The sequence below is a fragment of the Psammomys obesus genome, unplaced genomic scaffold (genome assembly GCF_907164565.1).
Source record: "Psammomys obesus unplaced genomic scaffold, mPsaObe1.curated_primary_1811, whole genome shotgun sequence".
Taxonomy (NCBI): Eukaryota; Metazoa; Chordata; class Mammalia; order Rodentia; family Muridae; genus Psammomys; species Psammomys obesus.
The window spans coordinates 3,687,981-3,709,463 of record NW_026593286.1 but is presented as its reverse complement, the minus strand read 5'-3'; the positions used below and the strand labels follow the sequence as shown (position 1 = coordinate 3,709,463).

Here is a 21,483-nt window from a genome sequence, read left to right as displayed (position 1 = left end):
CCTCGTCGCGCGCGTCCGCCGCCGCGCCGCCGCGCAGGAGGAGCGCGCAGAGGCGCAGGCCGCGCGCGTGCTCGTCGGCGCTCCGCGGGGCCGCCCCGCACGCTGCGCTCAGGGCCGTCTCGCCGCGGCCGTTCCTCGCGTCCACGAGCGCGCCGCGGCCCAGGTAGAGCTGCGCGTGCCCGTCCAGGCCGCGCCGGGCCGCCACGTGCAGCGGCGTGTCTCGGCCCGGGCCGCACTCCAGCTGCACTGTCGCGCCGTGCTCCAGCAGCGCCCGAGCGCACCTGCGGGGAGGCCGAAGCGGTCACCGGCGCGCTTCGCCAGCCGCTGCCCACCCGGCGGGTGAGCCAGCCAGAGCCAGGGCTTCATTCTCCAGGGCCAAGGCCGCCCTCTGCGGCAGAGCCGAGACTGTGGCAAACCCGGGGTCCAAGGATCCCCGAATGAATAGGAACATTTTGTGAGCACTTAGATCTAGGATGAGAGTGGCAACTGCTCGGTGCTATTTGGGAAGGTAACGTCCACGTGACATGGGTCAGGGTGCTGGCCCCTCGGACTTTGTCCGGATTTGGTGAAGCCTGGAGGTTAGGTGTAGAGAGGGTCCCTCTGATCAGGCTGTCGTCTTTCCTGGGAAGGGCTGACCTTAGGGAAGGTGCAAGGCGAGCCTTGCATTGCCCCTGCCTGGGGCTGAGGTGGGGCTTCATCCTTGGCCTCAGGACACTGACTCAGGCACCGGAGTCTTCTGCGATGGAAGCATCCGGCAGAAGTACCCCATGCCTACACATGAAGCTCTGCTTGTCCTGATCCCTTCCCTCTTGACCAAACTGCTCAGCTTTGGCTGTGTCCACGTTTCCAGTCTCTCGGGGTGGGGGCGGGGCGGGGGCGGGGCGGGGGCGGGAGGGGTTTCTGAGTCCCATGGGAGACTGCTTCTTCCCCCATCTTCCCTCAAGGAGGGCAGAGTCTGCTGTCTCTAGGCTCACCAGCTGGACTCAAGCCTGCTTTCCGCTCCGGACACCTATTGTGACAGGAGAGCAGCTTCCTCGGCCTCTCTTCTGTCCCCTGGGAGCACTGCTAACATTCCCCTTTCCCCGGTAGCTGTTGGGCCGTGTTAGATCGGGCAGCCTGGCCCTCTGGCAGGAAAAGTAGTGTGCTAACCGAGCGGGTTGGGGTGGGAATTCGCCACAGACCCTCTTCCAGCTGCCCCAGCTTGTCCCCCAGGGCCTGGATCCAGACTAGTCTGACCCACTGTCCGGACATTGCTACCTTTCCATACTCCAGCTGACTGAAGATGACAGCTTGCGCACCGGCTGTCCTCCACCCCTTCCATCCACCCGGCTCCACTGGCGGTGCTTTCAGGAACTCCCTCCCTTGCCGCCAACAGGAGACACACGTTCCTTTGTCCTCCTGTGTCTGCTTCCTGTGTCGGTTCCCACATTCGCTCCCTCTATTTCCCCCATGTCTGCCCCTTCCAGTCATTTTAGCATCCCCAGGGCAGGGCCTGTTTCTGCCCTTTGCCTTTTCTCTCTCCGCCTCTCTCCTCCCCCCACTATGACTAGTCTCTCAACCTGTCTGGTGACACAGTCACTTGAACACCCTCTTCTCACCATCCCCGCCGTCTCTGCCTTTTGAGACCCCCACCCCGTTTTCTTCTAGAATGTTCCGGAATCTCCCAATTTGTCCACTTTCAGCCTACCGAGTTCCATGCCACCCAGAAAGAGTCTTTGTGCTGTGATGAGTCGGTGGATCCACAGCTGTTAGGGCCCTGACCTTTACCCCGGGACACAGCTTCCCCTGCCAAGGCTTCTCCTGCCAGCTTTCCATTCTCTCTGTCCTAGGATCATCCTATGGTTACCTGCCCTGGTGTCTGTGTGTGCACTCGTTCTAGGGACTGACTGGCATGGCCTCCAACTTCCTACCTTCCTTTCCTCTTCCTCTGGGAAGCCTTCCTCACACCACCAGGGCAAAGGGGTGTGTCTGTATTGTTCTTTGCTTTATGAGTACAGGATCAAGCAGGGCCCTCATCACAAAACCCTATCACTGCGTTTCCAACGAGTGCTGGCATCTTTGTCTCTCGTCTTAGAACTGTTGGCTCCTTGTGTGTAGAGAGTGTGTCTGACTGTTGGGCGTAGTGCTGTGCCTAGCTCATTATCTGTATTCCCCAAAAGCCTGTTGAACAAATGCCTCTCGCTAACGACCATCTTTCAGCTCTCTCTTGTGTCGCTGCTGTTTTTCCTATTATTTACTTAACTGGGGCTCTGATCCACATCATCCATCCAGAGTTTGGGGGCTGACAGCCGCTGCCCTGAAATGCATTTCCATTTCTTCCTGGGGACTCTCAGTATTTTTAATTCTCCCTTTGTGTTTCTCTTGCCTCCACATCAGCAGTATCATGAGAAGTGGTCTGTCGTGGGTGAAAGATCTTTACAAACAACTACAGCGTGATGTGAAGCATCCTTTGGGAAGAAGGTACCCAGCCAAGAAAGGATGCAAATTTTACAATCAGAGCAATTCGCTTTGCTTCCTGCCTGGCTCTCTGGGAGGAATTTTGAACGGTGCAGCGGGAGGTTAGAAATCAAGGGCTCTGTCTCATTTTGTCACTGAGCCTCGCAAACGTTATCAACATTTTCTCCTGTTTTTTTTTTTTTTTTCTTTTTTAAAGCAGCATAGCCTTAAACCAAAGATGTCTACCAGGAAGAGTCCTTGGCCTGATGGGCTAAGGAGAGGTTGTTTGCTACACAGGGACAGGATGGGGACACTGGCCTGCACTCAGGAGGGTTGCAGATGCCCAGCCTTTCTGTTTTTAATGAAGAGCTTTAATAGGCTAACCCTTGGCGCTTTCTAATGGAGGTGGCTGAAGATGCAGGATCACGGGCTGGCGAGAGAAACCACAGGATAAATTGCTGGGGGCATGTCTCTCTTGGCACAGGTCAGGCGGTCATTAAAAATGAAGGCGTGGTAGCCCAGGTAATGACACACACAGATCTGTCCCATGGATGCATAGAACTGTCAGTCTACAGAACACACTGACATTACTGCCTTAAAAAGCCACCGGTGAAGAATATGTTTGAGGAGAGTCTGGAATTGTATAGGGCAGAGTGGGGTTACCTCGGTGTAGGGTGCTGCCCTGATGAGGGGCTTTGATTTCTTCAAAACCCCAGGACAAGTCAGAGTAGCAACTTGATATAAGAACAACAGCTGATGCCATTAATCACAAAAGCAATGCCTACCAGCCCCAATAACAGCTGGACGGTACAAATGTCACTCTTCCCAAGTTTCCGGAACACTCTTAAAGTTTCCCTTGATGCCTCGTATGGAAGCAGGGGTTTGGGAATGCAAGTATGATAGCGCCTGTGAGCAGGAGAGGGGAGAGGGCTGACTTGTGGAGTGTGGCGAAGAAAGGAGTGGTGGCTTGGGGGACTTCCTGTGCCTTACCCCAGGACTAAACCATGCCTTAAACAACTTATCCTTTCCATGCCACATCTGTGGTTGTGGTGGTTTCAATGGAAAATGTCCAGCTGAACAGGTGGCTCAGTGGTTAAGAGCACTGGCTGCTCTTCTGGAAGACCTGGGGTCAATTCCAACACCCACATGGCAGCTCAAAAACCATCTGTAACTCCCTCTCTCCCTCTCTGTGCGTGTCTGTCTGTCTGTCTGTCTCTGTCTCTCTCTCCTTCCCTGATCCTAATACTCTGGAAGAAGAGGAGAGAGGAAGGAGTCAGAGTGAGAGGTCAGAGAAAAACGGCAGGGATGGGGAGAAGCTGAGAATGAAATGAGTTTGAAGGGTTCTGGAGTAAAAGTCACGTGCAGGGAAACTCACAGGTCCTAAGACCGCACCTCACTGGACTTTGACAAAAGAATCCACGCAAATAACCCCCGCTCCCAAGAGCAGCCTCTTGCTGTCACTCAGCCAGCCAGGCAAAGGCAGCGGCTGTTCTCATTTCTCTCACATTGTCTACATTTGTTTTCTGAGGCTCTGTCATGGTTTTGTGCCTGTCTTTGTACCCACGTTGTTTTGTGTACAAAGTAAAACAGTTCTTGTTTTTACTATGGAATCATGGTCAATGCACAGATAGACCTTGTTTTATATAGCCTTCTGTTACATTCACAGATGTCTGGTTATCGTGACGAGAATTGCTGTGGCCATTTTTGCATACATCTTCCTAGAAATGTGTCCTTGTTTTCCTTAGCTAGAGCCCCAGAAGTGGGCAACAGGTGGGTTTATATTTAATGTTATAAGAAAACAGCAGTTTCCCAAAGAAATTCTATCATTTCACGCAACAGAAAGCAGCTCAGGAAACTTCTAGTTGCTCCGCTTTCTCACCAACACTTGCCGTTGTCAGGTTTTTGTTTTGGATTCTAATCAGCATGAAATGGAGTCTATTTCATTGCAGTTTTAATTTGCATTTCCCTGACAATCAGTAATGCCTAGTATGTTTTATGAAGAGTCTTGGGTCCAGAGGGAAGAGCTTTGATTTGTTCTGGTTGCTAAGCGACAAGATGCTACCTAGGGAGTGTACTGCTTGGTTTTGCCAACTTGACGCAAACTAGAGCGCAAACTAGAGCGAGTCATCTGAGGAGATGAGAAAAGTCCCTCCTTCGGATTGGCCCGTAGGCAAGCCTGTGGGGGCGTTTTCTTGTTTAATGACTGATGTGGGGAGCCCCAGCCCACTGTGGGCGGTGCCAGCCTGGGCTACTGGGTTGGCGAAGAAAGCAGGCCGAGCAAGCTATGAGCAGTGTGACTCTATGGTCTCTGCATCAGCTCCTGCCTCTTGGTTTCAGCCTTGAGTTCCTGCCCTGCTTCCTTCAGTGATGGACTGTGATCTTTAAGCTAAGTAAACCTATTCCTCCTCAGGTTGGTTTCGGTCAGCATTTTGTCACGGCAACAGTAAACAAGCCGGGCAGTGGCATTCTGCACCTTTAATTTCAGCACTCAGGAGGCAGAGGCAGGTGAATCTCTGGGTTCGAGCCAGCCTGGTCCACAGAGCAAGTTCTAGGACAGCCAGAACTACACAGAGAAACCTTATCTCAATAAAAACCAACCAACCAACCAACCAACCAACCAACCAACCAATCCACCGACCAACAAAACCCAAACCAATGAATACGAATACGGAGAGACTGAGAAAGTTGAGGAAGCCTGCCTGTGGTACCCCTAGGGGCAGCTCAGCCTGGGCCTGTGGTAGAACATGGTTGGATATTAACGGTGAAGATAAGGCGGAACTACTTTGGGACACAGGCCGGGCTCAAAGAGTTCACAAAGGAGAGGCGGTCTTTCAGCATTGCCCGCTTGTCTTTGGGTCCTGGCTCAGCCAGCATCCCGGTGTGTCACCTTGCTGGCGCAGCACTGGCCCCCTCTGTACTTTGGTTTCCTAATCTTTTAGACTGGGGATAGTCGTGGCTTTCAGGGCCCAGAAGGTTCTAGGAAATAAAACACTTAAAGGTACTCAGGAATGGCAGAGTTCGCCGAACGGCAGGTTACCAAGTGGGGCACCTGAGCCCACTCTCTTGACTGTTTCGCAAGGTGCGTTACATTTATGTTGACCGAGACAGTTCCCTGTCTGCTTGATGGGCGGGCTGCTTACTGGATTGGTGCCCGCAAGCTGTGGGCGTGGCCTCTGCTGCTAGGCGGAGGATGCTGCTGTCGGATTGAGGGGTCTGAATCCGAAACATTGTCCCCGCTGAAGTCCCTAGCAGAGCAGCTTGGCTCGTTTGTTATTTTGCTTCAGAGAAGGCAGTACAGTGGCTTCTCTACGTATGTAGGTTCCGCAGCCACAGACTGAAGCACTTGTGGATTGCAAAAATTACATCTTTCCTGCGCATGTGCAGATCTGCCCCTTGCCGTTGTCCCTAAACAATACAGCACGCTGATGGCTTACACAGCACTGGCATATGCATTACACAGTCTAAGAACCTACAGGGGATTTAAAATATACCGGGGGGCGCGTGGCTTCCATTAAAATTCGAGGCCTTTTCATATATCAGATTAGCATCTTCAGATTCTGGGTACCCATGGGTAACCTGGCACCAACCCTGTCTGGCTCCTGAGGGATCCCTGCATGCCATTTCCCTCTCCTCAGATGGTCCCGCCTGCTGGCTGGAACGGGAGCCGAGTTACCTAATGATTTGCTCCAGTGATGTTTGCCCCCCACCTCAATCAGCTGCGTTCACGGGTCCAATTCTGACTTAGGAATTATCATTCACTTCGTTCTGACACACCCAGGACAAAAAAAAAAAAAAAAAAAAAAAAAAAAAAGTGAGCCGCTGTGCTTCTTACTAATGTATTTCATGGGGGAAGGAAATCCTCTTGAGTTTGCTTCAATCAAGGCGAGGAAGCCAAGAACAAGAGTCAGGGACTCTGGAAGCCTTCTGTGGTTTTAGCCGCTAAGAGAGGAAGGAAAGGATGAACAGGGTCAAGGAGGGGGTTACTCTGATAACAAACAAGGTGAGGCTGGCATGCGGCCCGCAGGGCGGAGAACAGAGGAACTTTACCGAAACTTTTCTTTTTTGGAAAAAAAAAAAAAATCTGTTCAAACAGCCGCTAGATTAAAGGTCTCTCATACCCCTTTCTGCGAGCTGAATTCCGAATTCTGAAGCTTGCTGCCCGGAAGGAAGCACAGATAATTTTTTTTTTTTTTTTTTTAAATCTCAAGAACTCAGAGACTCAAAGGTTTTCATGTCCTGTGCCCATGGAGAATTGCTGACTGACAGGGGATGGTGCAGAGCTGGGTCCCTTGGTATGAGAAACGTTGTCAGAGACCTTAGGAACAAATGGCTCTGTATGTAGGTCAGCGACCCTCTCAATACTGGGAGGAAAAAAAAAACATTAAGGGTGACCTAAAATTAACTATGTATAAAAGATCCCAGAGAAAGTAGCTCTTTCTTGTCAAAGTGACAATGTTGATACTCCCTGAAGCCAGGAGACCTCCTCAGAGTCCTGCCTTTAGGAGGACTCTTTGGAGCAGAAAAGCCTGGTTGCACCCTCAAGTCTCTTCCGACATCTATTGACTTTTTATCCTTCAAGGTAGTGGGTTGTGTTATTGCAGAGGTGTGCAATGGAATCTGTCAGCATTTTCAGTTTGATCATTGACTTCGGAGGGGTCCTAAGTCAGCTGCTTCATAGCCCTGCCTGAACTTCTGGTTTATTCATCATTTAACTTACACTGCCTTGCCCACGCCCTATGAGAAGAATCCAAATGATACAAGACTCCCAAATTAAGTGGCCAAAGGGAAAGGTTCACCCACAGAGAAACAGAAGAGAGAATGACCCAAATGAAGCGAGAGGGAAGGCAGGGGAAATCGACTTTAACTAATACCATTCTGTCCTGAGCTAGGTCCAAGGGACCCGAATGAAACGACGTCCCAGACCTCCACGGTGCTTAAAAACCAGCCGGCGCCGGGGAACTAGTTGCTGTCCAGTGCGTAAACTGTGCAGTGCTACTGGCTGGCACGCGGTCTCAGCCTCTCAGGATTTCATGCAAACTGTTGGCTTTTTGTAAGGGCTGCTGTCAGGGGTCTCAGTAGCCTGTGCTCTGAGTAGGTCCTCCATTCTCAATTCTTAGTAAAAGGCAACAGTCAGAAAATGAGACATAAAAGAAACTCATTTTTAATTTAACACACATTTCAGGTTCACAGGAGAGTTGTGGAGACAGGGCAAAGAGCCCACCAAATCCCTTTATTCAGCTCTCCCTCAGGTTAATATCTTGTCATTATTATGGGACACGTGACGCCATTAGGAAACTGACGCTGGTACAGTCTGATGATTGTAGTGAAAGGAAGTGATGATTATAGCGGTGATGAAAATACTGATTGAATTTTGGCCCTCCCACTTCATACCTATGGTCTGTGCCAGGACACAATCCATGGTACCATGCTGTATTTGAGTTCTCTAACTTTAATTCTGGATAAGACACAAATAAATACTGTTTGTGTACCCTTAAAGGTATGGGGTATGGTAAATACTACACATGAAATATCATTGAACAGGTTCTATTTTCCATTAGAACATGCTATACTTGGGAATTTTTTTCTTAAGGAAAAATATTCCAGCAACTGAAAAGTCACAATGACTAACAAATATATAGAGTAAGGGAAGAAACAATAAAACCCCAAATTAAATGGAAATAGTGAAGTGGTTTATTAATCTCCATAAAATAAATACAGCAGCTACACAACTGATGAGAAGACTTGCTGTAGGTGGAATCATCCAATGAGTGTGGACTTGAGGGTGTGGGTGGAGCCAAGAGAGGAACATGGAGGAAGCCATTTTCCTCCAATGAGGTGAGTAGCCTTGTCCACCATGCTCCTGTTACCAGAGGTTCAGTTCTGTCTCACCTCAGACCCAAAACAACGGAGTCAGATGATTGTGAACTGAAAGCCTTCGGCACCACGAGCCCAAATGAATCCTTCCTTCCTCAACTTTTTTGTGTCAGATGTTTGTCATAGTGATGGAAGGTCTACTAAAACATATACAGTCAGAATTGTCAACACATTTCTAAATTTGATAAATATATCTTATCAGTTGCTTTATAAATAGTGAGTGATAAATAGAAATTCCCAAATCTGGACAAGGAGAAGGGCAGATTTCTTGTTGAAGAAATGCAAGCTATATGACAGTGGATCTGTGTGTCTGATGTGCAGGTTGAAAAAGGAAAAGAAGAGAGGAAGAGAAGAAAGAATAATGGGAGGCATGGAAAAGAAGAAAGATCAAGTTGTTGGCCCAGAATTCCTTATCAGCAAAGATGCCTTTCAAACACTCAAAAGAAACAACTGTTTTCAAACAGTAAACACTGAGAGCATTCAGCAGCAGCAGCAGCCTCTCAGCAGAAGAACCATCGAGGAAAGTCCTTGGAGCAGAAGGAAAATGATAACAGATGAAGTCCTCAATTTCCACAGAGCAATGAAAAGAAAGGGTCCTTACAGAAGTAAAGTAAAATCTTGCTTTTTATTATTTCAATATATTTAGCAGATAACTGACTTAAAAATAATAGCAGTGTGTTGTGGGCTTAAATATATATGTAAATTTATGCTATTCATAGCACAGAGGATGAGAGATAAATGGATATACACTGTCATATGATTTCATAGTATGCATTAATATTGCTTGACGTCAGACTCATATAAGGCAAAAAGGTACAGGGTAAAACCCAAAAGGAATCACTACAATAACACAACCTAAATCATATTTACTATAGTATGCCAAATGGAGATAAAACTAAAATACTCAGGAGAGAATGCAGAAGATACAGAGAATAACTGTTAATTTGAACTTAACTAGACTAAAAATTACATTAAATGTAAATGACCCAAAAATCAAAATTAAAGGTAGAGGCTTGGGGGATTGTAAAAGAAAGCAAAATACACTTATAATCTGCCTGCAAGAAACCCGCATAAACCAGGCAAGGTGGAACATGCCTATAATCCCAGCACTCAGGGAGGCAGAGGCAGGTGGATCTCTGTGAGTTTGAGGCCAGCCTGGTCTACAAAGTGAGTCTAGTACAGCCAAGGCTGTACTAGAAACCCTGTCTCAAAAAACAAAACAAAAAATTCAACAACAGCAGCAACAACAACAAACCAAAACAACACAACAAAAGCCAACCAACCAACCAACCAATCAACCAAACAACCAAACAAACAAAAAAACCCCACTTAAAGTACAGAGTATTTGGGTGACAGAGGCAGGTGGATCTCTGAGTTTAAGACCAGCCTGGTCTACATAGGGAGTTCCAGGACAGTGAGAACTACATAGAGAGATAACCTATCACAAAAAACAAAACAAAACAAAACAAAACTTCATAAGCTGGGCATGGTGGCATATGAACATTATCTCAGCACTTGGGAGAGGGAGACAAAAGAATCAGAAGTTCAAGGTTATTCTTGGCTACATAATGACTCTGAAGTCAGCCAAGGTATGTGAGACTTTGTTTGAAAACGAACAAACAAATAAACAAAAAGTTAAAGTTGAAGGCTGATTCAACAGGCAGCAAACCTCTGTCTTAATATTTCCTTTATTCTCTCCCTTGACCATGGATGAGACCTTTGGCTTGCTTCTAACAAATACTCTATGGAAAAAGTTACAGGAGATTTTTTTTTTTTTCTGCCAGTAGGTCAAGAAAATTGTTACTTCTACCTTGCCAGCAGATTTCCTTGTTTTCTCAGCTGGCCTGCTTTGAAGCAAGTTGCCACAATAAAAAAAAAAAAAAAAAAAAGCCTATGTAGCGAAGGTTGTGGTTTGAATGATTGTGTGTCTCCAAGATTCACCTTAAATTCAGTCCTCAACGGAAAAGTGCAAACAGGAAGTACTTTAGGAAGTACTTTAGGAAGCGGGTAGGTCTTAAGGTTACATCTGTGACCCCAGATGCAAGTAGTGCTTATAAAAGAGCTGGAGGAAAGTGAGTTCATCGTGTCCATATCTTCTGCCTCTTACACCACACGAATATGCAACAGCAAGGTTCAATGCTGGAAGCAGACAGAGCCCTCACTAGATCTGCATTTGCTGGTACCTCGGTCTTCCCAGCCTCTGATATGGGGAAACAAATATGTATGACTTGTAAACTACCCAACCTAAGGCCTTTTTTTTTTTTTTTTTTTTTTTTTTTTTTTGGTCATAGCAGCAGGAATGGACTGAGGCAGTAAGGAACTGAATTCATCCACAGCCCATGAGGAATGGAGACCTTCAACCCAGCAGTCCTTAAGGAACTGAATCCTGCCAGTGGCTGCAGGGCTTGTCCACAGGTTTTCTCTAGTTGGCTGTTCAGATGAGGTCTCAGGCCTTCAAGTAACCTACAAGGTTGTCTTTTGAGAAGCCTAAAAGCAGAAAACCCAACTAAACTGTGGCCAAACTCCTGACCCACAGAAACTGTGTTGTAATAAATGTGTTTTCAAAACAAGGTCAGTGTTAATTTTACGTGCCTGTGTGAGTGCCTGCATGCCTGTCTGTGTGCCACATTCTTTCCTGGTGCCCAAGGAGGTGAGAAGAGGGCATTGGGTCCTCTGGAACTGAAATCAAAGGAAGTTATGAGCTATGAGCCACTATGTGGGTGCTGTAAACTGAATGAGGTTTTCCTGCAAGGGCAGCCAGTGTTCTTAGCTGCTGAGCCGTCTCCCCAGCCCTTAAATGTGTTGTTTTAAGTCTAACTTTGTGCTAATTTGTTGCACAGTAGTAACAGAGCCGATGAGATGTGAAATGCTAAACTAGTCAAAAGAGAACCATATTAATATCAAAGTAGCTCTTTTAAATTATTATTATTTTTATTATTTTTTAGTTTTTGAAATAAAAATGTAATGATACTATTTCCCCCTTCGTTTTGTCCCTCCAATCGCTCACATACATTCACTTCCATGTGCTCTCTCGAATTTAATTTAATGATCTCTTCTTTTTGTTTAGTTGTTGTTTAGAGAGAGAGCGTTCTAAATATATAAACACAGCTTACTCGGTTTGTAGAATGTTGTTTGTATGTATATAATTTCAGGGCTGGCCACTTGGTATTAAATAACCAACTGAGGTACCTTCTTCAGGGAAGAGTATTTTTTTGCTCTTAGCATTTTAAAGTAGCTTTTTAAATATCAGGCGAGGTCAATTATGGTCCAAAAAAAAGATGACTAGAAATTAAGAATGCCATTTCGCTGGGGCTGCAGAGATGGCTCAGTGGTTTAGAACTCTGGCCCCTCTTTCGGAGGACCCCCCACACTGTGGCTCACAGCTGTCTGTGAGTCCAGGCCTAGGGAATCCCTGATGCCCTCTTCTGGCCTCTGTGGGCACTGCACTCATGCAGAACACAGCCGTGCAATCAGGCAAACGGTAATCACACACAGAGAGTGTAAGTCCCTCCTCAACTGCTTGAATAGGGCGAAGAAAGTGGGTTAGGTACACAGAAGTATTGACTGGCCTAGGGAAACTGATGTGATTGGCTTTCTTAGAATGCTGACTCTCACAACGGCCAAATGCAAATTAAAGTACTTGGGGGGGAATTTAACTTAGACATAGTTTGGATTATAAAACAAGTCTCAATGAATGTAAAGGTTGTGCAAAGTAAAACTCCCGAACACCTCTGACTAAGTTGGGGACCCAGGCAGGTGGATCTTGTGAGTTTAAGGTCAGTCTGGACCTAAAGTGTCCCAGGCCAGCCAGGGCCACACAGCGAGACCATGTCCCAATGAAATAAGAGTAAAGATAGTACATAGGAGGACACAGGGAGCCCTGAAAGTCTAAATTTGAAAATAATATTCAAATCAATGACCTTTGATTAAATTTTAAGAAAAGATAAGCAAGTGAAACAGTGCAAACAAGAAAGGAAAACAGCAGAGAACACTGTAGGGGTCGGTGAGACCAAGACCAGAAAAACGATGGAGAAGAGAAATTAAAAAATAACAGGGAACATCAGTGAAATCACAAACAAACTGATGGTATCCAGGCAAATTCCAACATTGTGAGTGAGGGAGAGATGATGAAATCAGAAGCAAAACTGATGGGGGTGGGAAACACCCCAATATTGTGAGTGAGAGAAGTAAACAGAATTCTCAGCCAGTAAAAGAAAGAAAGAAAGAAAGAAAGAAAGAAAGAAAGAAAGAAAGAAAGAAAGAAAGAAAGAAAGAAAGGTCAGCTTCATGGAAACAATTAGACAACTGAATGAGGCTAAACTCTATAAAAGCTTGCTGAAAAAGAGAAATAACCTAGCTTACTTAGGAAAGAACTTGGGTTTATAGTTAGAAACCTCTCACCAAGAAAACACTACAACCAGATACCTTTGGTAATAAACTACACCAAATACCTGGGACAATCTAAGATCTTCTAAAAAACAAAAGAGGGAGGAGCAGGAGGAGACACTGCTTCTGACGTCATAATTGAGCTTGTATCCTGATGCTCAAATCAGACACAGATGGTCTAAGACAACTATAGACTAGTATCTCTCATGAAAATGAATATAGGTACTTAAAATATCACATCCAATGAAAAACATTTATCCATCCATCCAATTATCTATCTATCTATCTATCTATCTATCTATCTATCTATCTATCTATCTATCTCTGTCTCTGAATATAATAATTCATGAATGTTGTAATCCCAGGAATGCAAGGTTAGTTTAACATCTGAAAATCAGTGTTAAGAGACAAAGCCAGGGTCATGTGATCCATTTCCATACAAAAAAGAACATTTATGAAAACTCAGTGCCAGATACATGTCCATATATAAAATAATAAAAACGCTCACCAACCTAAGGACAGAAGGAGTGCTCCATCTTTGAAAAAGGCAGTCTACGAGAAATTCTTATGGTGGGGCATTGAAGGCTGTGCTCTAAGACAAGGAACAAGGAAAACTGCCTCTTCACCACTCTTCAGAATTGCACCAGAAGTTCTAGTTAATGAATAAGCATGAGACTGAGCATTCAGATTGCAAAGGAAGCAAAACCAAATTTGTTTGCAAGTGACACAGTTAAATGCCTGCACAGAAATCTCATGGAATTTATAAAAAGCCTTTAGAGAAGCCTGGGAGTCCATCGATGCAGAAAGCTTCAAGCTCACTATAACAAATTAATCCATTTCATATGGTGGCTACACAAAATCAGAAATTGAAATAAAAGTGTCTTCCTGAGTGGCATCAAAATACGAAATTTTGATAGCTGGCCATGGTGGTGTTCTAGTTTTCTTTCTACTACTGTGATAAAACACTCTGACCAAAAGCAACGGAGGGCAGGAAACGGTTGATTTCCCTTACACTTCCAGGTCACAGTCCATCATGGAGGGAAGTTAGGGGAAGAACTCAAGTCAGAGCTTGAAGCAGAAACTGTGGAAAGGATTTGCTGCCTCACTGGAAGGGTCATGCTTGGCTGGCTTTTTGTGCAGAACAGGACCACTTGCTTAGGGAATGTGCCGCCCACTGTGGGCTGGGATCTCCTGCATCAATTATCAAGACAACATCCACAGACATGCCTCCTAGCCAATGTGCTTTGTGCAGTCCCTCAATTAACTGAGAGCTCCTTCTCAGGTGAGTCTGGACTGTGTTGAGGTGACAATTAAAGTTAACTAGGGCAGTGGACATGTGGGCAGGCAATGGTGATCAGCTTCAAATAGCTGAGACAGGGAGACCATGAATCTGAAGCCAGCTTGAGCCATACCTTCTCAAGCCAACCAGCAAATGAATGTGTGCCTGTGTGTGTGTGTGAAATCACACATATTAATTAAGAATAAATCTTATACAATAGTTTCATGTCCCAGGCACTGAAAACTACAAGTCGCAGTTGAGAAAAATCAAAGAAGATCTAGAAAGAAAGAAAGAAAGAAAGAAAGAAAGAAAGAAAGAAAGAAAGGAAGGAAGGAAGGAAGGAAGGAAGGAAGGAAGAAAGAAAGAAAGAAATGGAAGGGTGAATTGTATCTATATGTTGGATTAAACCTAAACATTTGTTCATGAAGTTTACTCTCCCCGAACTGATGGATAGATATATGTTCATGGCAGCCCCAGTCAAAACCTAGACGTTGACCAGGTGAACCTAAGTTCAAATGATGTGCAAATGAGCTATAATAGCCCAACAAGCTCTGAAAACAACACCTGAGGGCTTTCTCAAATCTTAAGGTCCGCTACACACTCATAGCAATCAAGGAGCCATGCTCTTCCACCCTGGCTACCTTGTGTGTGGTGGAGGCAGTCTTATAGAACTCCCTGCTGTCTTCTTGAATCCTTACAAGGAGCCACCACAAGGCCATTCGCCCCACTAATGGCAATCGGTGGGTGTGGCAGGTTCCTGTCTGAGGAGCTGTGGGGCTTCTTTCCTCACTCCTCACAGGTCAGAGCTAGACACGAAGCTGCTCAGCGGAAGGAAGTTCAGCTCTGGTTGCTTGCAGCAGCTATCCTTCCGCTCACATTGCTGTCATCCACCTCTTGGGTCTGGGGTAAGATGAGGAAGGCATCGTCACCCGAGAGAGCTCTTCCTCTCAATGTACATGTAACAAAATGGCTCATTACATTACGACCTGTTAAACCAGGAAGACTGTGTCTTATCTTGTGTGTGCTTGACAAGAAAGTCTAGAAATCACGCCAGGTATGAACAGCCAGTTGATGTGTGTATGTGTGTGTGATTGTTTGTGGAGACCAAAGGTTAAACTTGAGTGTACTTCTTTAGGAAATGTCCCCAGCTCCTCTCTCTCTCTCTCTCTCTCTCTCTCTCTCTCTCTCTCTCTCTCTCTCTCTCTCTCTCTGTGTGTGTGTGTGTGTGTGTGATAAAGGGTTTCTCTGTGTAGAATTGGCTGTCCTGGAACTTGCTCTGTAAACCAGGCTGGCCTTGATCTTAGAGATCCACCTGCCTCTGCCTCCTGAGTGCTGGGATGAAAGGCGTGGACCACCACTACCTAGCCCCCACCTCCTTTCTTCAACAGGGTCTTTCATTGGCTTAGAGCTCCCTGAGTAAGCGAGGCTGGCTGGCCAATGAGTACTAGGGGTCCATATGTCTTTGCCTCCCCAGTACAAGGATCATAAGTGAATATTGGAGCATTCAGGGAGAAGTAAGGGAAGGGGAAATTATATAATTATATTATAATTTCAAAAAATAAAATAAATAATTAAAGAAAATACATGCATGCCACTATGCCTGGCTTTTAAATATGAATACTGATAATCAAACTTCAATCCTCATGCTTGTATGGCAAGCACTTTACTGAATGAGCCATCTACTCAGTTCTGGTTAATTGATTTTTGAGCAGGAAAGGGCTTTGCCACCAGCAGGTTTGAGCCACTTCTGAGGCTAAGTCCTGGCACACCACTCGGCTATCCTCTTGGAGGACCCTTCTGAGGCATTTCACCCCATGGAATGCCACTCGGCATGAAAAAGGTGATCAGTGGCTGTACACAACAGTATGGGTGTGCCTCAGAGTAAACACACTGAGGAAAAGAAGCCAGAGAAATCCCTGCTGGAACAGGTTGATAACCATATGGAAAAGCAAACACACACACACACACACACACACACACAGTCACTTCGATCACCCCTCACAACATCTTCAGAAATGAACTCAAAATGGGTCATAGATTTTTCCTGATCAGCTGAGTCCTGGCATAGGACAGCATAGGTCCCAAAGTGCTGTGAGACAGAGGAAAGGGACGGGTACCTCCACCTCTGCACACAGTGCAAATTGCTGGGGAATTCTATGAAGCCAACTGTGGCCGCAGAGGCAGCAAGACCAGTGTTTGGTTCCTGGGGGTTTAGATCAGAAACAGAGGACCCTGGTGAGTCCACAGCAGTGGAGCTACCTTAGCAAAGAGCCAGCACGCCCCTGCAGCCAGGTTCTGAGCGCAGAGCCTCTACCACCATCAACAGGCTTCTGTCTACTCAGTTTCCCGAGAAACTTCAGGACAAAGGGTCTGGGGTTACTTTAGTCTTTAGAATCATAACTCAGTGTGGTTGTAGTCTGGGCAAGCCGAAACTGAGCAGATTTTAATGTAGATTTAAGATTCAAGTATGTAGATGAAAACAGACTTTCGTGGTCTTGGGCAAGGCAATAACACAGCCTGACGCATATCCTAAGAGTGAAAACCACAAATTGCACTTTATCAAAACAAAGAATCTCTGTTCCTCATAGATATTGTTAAGAGAAGAAAATAGAAGGCGGAGGCTCAGAGACGACGCTTGTTAATCCTGCATGCGATGAGGGCCTCAATATATAAAGAGAACTCAACGTCTTAATATGAAAACAACTGGATTTAACATCTGGGTAAAGAACCTGGACGGATAACGTACCCTGGAAGATATGGCAGATGAGCGTGGATTAACTATCTGTGAATAGACTTGGGAATAATATAACTGGGGAAATCCAATCTGAAGCCATAGCCTTACTTCCTCGTGGCTGTTTGCAAAAAAGCTCAGGGACATTTGATTTGAAACAGTCCCAACCTGGAAACAATCAAATGCCTTTCATTATTTTAATTAATTAATTAATTTTTGTTGTTGCAGTAACCAGGATTGAACTCAGAGCCAGTGAAGTACCTATCCTACCCTGAACCCCACGCCACCCGCAGGGATTCAAACATCTTTCAGTTAGGAACGGATAAAACACCCGCACCAAGGAATACTACTTATTGTGAAAAAGGGAATTAACTGTGGGACACCCAGGACGACATGGATGGATCCCAGAGAAATTATGTTGAGGGCAAGACACTAGGGAGTACACTTTTGTTTGTTTGTTTGTTTTCTGCAGCAGGGTTTCCTCTATGTAGCCCTGGCTGTCCTGGAACTCACTCTGTGGAGCAGGCTGGCCTAGAACTCAAGAGTTCTGCCTGTGTCTGCTCATGAGCGCTGGGATTAAAGATGTGAGCCACCACCGACTGTACATTCTATTAATATGACATTTTAGAAATGGTTGGACTTTTAAACTCGTGCGGCTCCTGATGTCCTTCACCAGGGGGTTGTAAGATGGTGGGTGGCCGAGGCCTCTCACGTCCCCTACCATCCCTGCCTGCTTGCTGCACGCTCTTCCTAGGGGCAGGGGACCCTTGAAACTTTGGGCAGGTGGGGACCCCAGCAAGATGGAAGTGCCGGACGGGGTGGTTTTATGTTCTCGCCACTACAGAGAAAGCAGTCCAGCGATTATAACGCAAGAGCAGCGGCTGGAACATTCGAAGAGAAATGTTGGGGTGACACGGCGCAGGCAGGAAAACCTAACAGCAGCGCCTCGGTCGCTGGGGCCCCCTTGCTCGTCGCCGCCCCAGGCAGCGCGACCCGGGCGGGCGGAGTCCTTGCGTGCCTCGGAAGCTCCCGCCCGAGGAGCTAACCATTTATGTCACACTGTGACAATTATTCTGCATAAAATTATCATTAAAAACCCTAATTTTTCAGCCTCCAACCCCGCCAGTGGCCTTTTAGCATTCTTCAGCGCCGCGTCTGCAGGCCGTGATCAGGGGCTCATTACCGCGGCCTGGCGCCCCGCGCGCTCGCAATCAAGCGCTAATTAACCCGCCCGGGGCCGCGCTGGCGGGGCGGGGTCGAGGAGGGTCCAGTGGCCCGTGGGGCGGGGTTCACGGCCTAGGGACGCGGGTCTGACCTCAGACTTAGATCCCAGCCTGGGCCAGGATCACTGGCCCAGCAACTGGGGTCAGAATCCCACGCCTGGGGCCAGGGTAAGAGTCTCTGATGTGGGGAGTAGGCTTAGGGTCCCGGGCCTGGAGACTAAGGGGCAGAAGGACGCCTGGCCTGGGGACTGGAGTCATAGTCCCAGCTTTGGGGACTAGGACACATAGACTCTGCCCTGAGACCAGATTCAGGAAATCTGCCGCTCGGGGACTTGGGAAGGACAGGGACCTGGCCTGGAGTGGGGAAAGGAGAGAGGCTGGACCAGGATCCAAGAACACGTGGCCAAGGGCCAGACTTGGGTATAGGCCCGAGCCTCCCCCACCCCAATCTGGGTCTCGGACCTGTCCGTGGCGCGTCTTGCTTACCCAATTGAGGCCGGCGTGCGGCACAGGTGCAGGGGGGCCAGGCCCTCTGCGCTGAGCAGATCTGGGTCTGCTCCGTGCTGGAGCAGCAGCCGGGCGCAGGCGGTGTGGCTCCCGAGACAGGCCTCGTGCAGGGCACCGCGACCTCCGGGGCTGGCATCGGGATCAGCTTTGCGACTAAGCAGGTGTCGCACGCAGGACACATGGCCGTGGGCCGCAGCGATGCACAGCGGTGTCGTGAGCTCCCGCTTGTACTCCAGGGTCCAGAGGCCTGGGAGGGGAGGGCACAGGCTGTGAGGCCAGGGGGGCAGATGGAGCGCGCCATTTGCTCTGGCTAGAGGGTGAAACCACGTTAGGTGAGGGTGAGGAGATTCACCTGAAGGTGTAGTTAAGGATGTGTACCCCAGACAGAGACACAAACGGAGTGGAAGACAGGCTCTGTGACAGAAGAAGAGAAGAGGCTGGGAGGGCTGCAGCTGAGGTAGATCCCGTTACAATGACGTAGGAGGGATTTCCCCGATGTGGGGCCACTAGGAATCTGCTAAGGTTTAGATTTAAAGGCTGGTCCAGGAGGAAGGCTAGGATGTATGTATGTAATCCCAGTGCAGAAGGGAATCTCTTACAAGTTCTGGTTTGGGGGTAAGCTTGAGCAAGAGGAGGCTGTGGAACTTTGCAGAATCTAACCTTTTGTCACCTACCCTTCATCATTGAAAGGAAACAAAACAGACGAATCACACCCCATCACCAAGGCTTGCTGAAGACAAGACCAGGGAAGAAGTTGAGTGTTCTTGGAAGAGGCTGCTATAGAATGGTGCTTTCATGCGGCTGCCCACAGTCCACACTGTCGTTTGTGCCTGTGTGCGTGTGCGTGTGTGTGTGTGTGTGTGTGTGTGTGTGTGTGTGCGCGCGCGCGCGCTCCAGTGCAGGGTTGTTCTTTCTTGATGGCTGAATGAGCAGATGCTGTGTGTGTGTGTGTGTGTGTGTGTGTGTGTGTGTGTGTGACTTTTTGAACACTTCTCTGCTTTCAGGAAGCCGGGGCAAGGTTGTTAGTGGCCAGGAGCACTCGTGGGAGGGGTGGGGGGAGATGTCCCTTGTGAATACCATCAAGGGACAGGCACTCGCCCGGCAGGAAGGCTTTCTGTAATGATGGACCGATCGATAAGGTGGCTGTAACGAGCTGTACAGGAGGCCCTCTTTGAGGCCACCTCCTCCCTGGGACCCATGCTGGGCTGTTTGGAAAGCCCACACTCATTAATTACCTACCTGCATGTGGCAGAGAATTCCAGCCTGCTGCTTGTCCCAAAGGCCTGTCCTGGAGCTCGCTGTTTGCTCAGTGGGGGAAGGGGGGGAGTGTCATCACTGGTGTGGAGTGACGGTAGTCACAGGGATTGGAGGTGGGGTCTGCCTGGGTTTGGACTCTTTTCCAGGGCAGACAGTCTGGTTTCAGGAATGTGGTGGTGGGTCTTCCTTGAGGAGAGTGGGCCCCCTGCCTTCCTCAGGGACCATACCTTGGACCCCTACTTTGGAGAATTTTCCAAGAGTCTGCCTACTTTTCCAGTCTTCCAAGTGCCCGGCTGCCTTCACCGCTTGCCTCTCAGTCCTGTACACCCACCCTGATGAGCCAAGACTCTCTAGGTTCTGGGCTGATGAGATTTCTTCATACCAACAAGAAAGCTTAACTTCTGGGCTGCAGAGATGGCTCAGAACCCACAAACAAAATCTGGGTATGGTGGTCCATGCTTGCAATTCCAGCACTGTGGAGATGGAGAAAGGAAGACCCTTGGGCCCACTGATGCCAGCCTAGTCCATGTCTGACAAGCCTCCAGCCAATGTCTCAAGAATCAATGTTCCCAGGGGCCATTTCTGCTCTGGGGAGCCAGGTAGCTGGGCTAAAGTGCAGGGAATCTGGGTTGCCTAAAGATCTTGCCTTCCTGGTCCTCACATACTAACTGGACTATCATTTCTTCTGTCCCCTGCTGATTTTGGAATTTGACAACATGAAAAAGGTTAAACTAACATCCTGGGGTGTGGGGCATGGGGCATGGGTCTTGCCAATTGAGCACATGAGTTCAGGGTTTGAAAAATAAACATGGCTTAGCATTCATGCAGCCGACATTCTTGGTCCGGGGCAGGTGAAGGAGGATGCCCAGAAAGGCTGCACCACTACGGTGATGCGGCTAGAGTAGGACTGACACCTTGCGGCCAGCAGGACTCAGCCTGTTACACACTGCATAGCTGTTTGGTAGTGGTTTGGGTTCAGGTCCCTCTTCTTGTGAGAGGTAGAAACAGAAATGTGCTGTTAAAGACCTGCCTTTCTAGGCTGGTGCATGCCTGTAATCCCTATCCTCAGGAAGGCAGAGGTAGGTGGATTTCTGTGAGTTTGAGGCCAGCCCAGTCTACAAAGTGAGTCCAGGACAGACAAGGCTACACAGAGAAACCCTGTTTTAAAAACAAACAAACAAACAAACAACAACAAAGAAAAACTACCTTTCCACATTCTTAGCCTGCTAGAACTCACAGGTTTTGGGACGCTGGCCACAGATCCTCAAATTCCTATGGTCTGGCAGAGCTGTGGTGGATTTCAACACAGAAACACAGGTGGGTGCTTAGTGGAGGCTTACTAGCCCCAAAGTCTGGCTATGTCTGATTGGCTCCGCACACAGCAGCCACATCTGAGTGGCAGGAGTGTGCCCTGACATACACAACAGAAGGATCTGTGAATTTATTTCTCCTTTCTTTCTTGTTTCCAGACTTCTCTAGGTTCCAAGAGGAGGGTCTGCTGGGACCTAGTATTCTTCCCTCTGTCGATGCTGTGTGGGCTGCAGGATGCCACGCCCACTGCCAAGTCACTGTGGTGTTCAGTGATTCATAGAAGGACCTCAAGCAGAGCTTCATGCCCAATTTCTAGCTCCCTGGCTGCCAAGATCAACAGCTAAACCAAGGCTTTGCTTTCAGGTCAAGAGATGCTTCCAATACTGCCAGATGGATGCTTCTCATCCATCACCCACCAGACCAAATTTGTTTACAGACCTCCTTTGGTTATAGACACTCCTGAAAGGCGGGGTCTGTGC

At 47.8% G+C, this 21,483-nt stretch overlaps 1 protein-coding gene across 1 annotated transcript in view; it reads right to left on the bottom strand.

Moving 5' to 3' along the window:
* Asb18 (ankyrin repeat and SOCS box containing 18) overlaps nt 1–21,483 on the bottom strand; it is a 56,964-nt gene that overhangs the window by 16,037 nt on the left and 19,444 nt on the right. Inside the window, exons 3-4 of the mRNA XM_055616451.1 lie at nt 18,416–18,683; nt 8–281 (exon numbers count right to left, since the gene is read on the bottom strand). Coding sequence (XP_055472426.1) covers nt 8–281; nt 18,416–18,683 — 542 coding nt within the window. The remainder of the gene's footprint in view (nt 1–7; nt 282–18,415; nt 18,684–21,483) is intronic.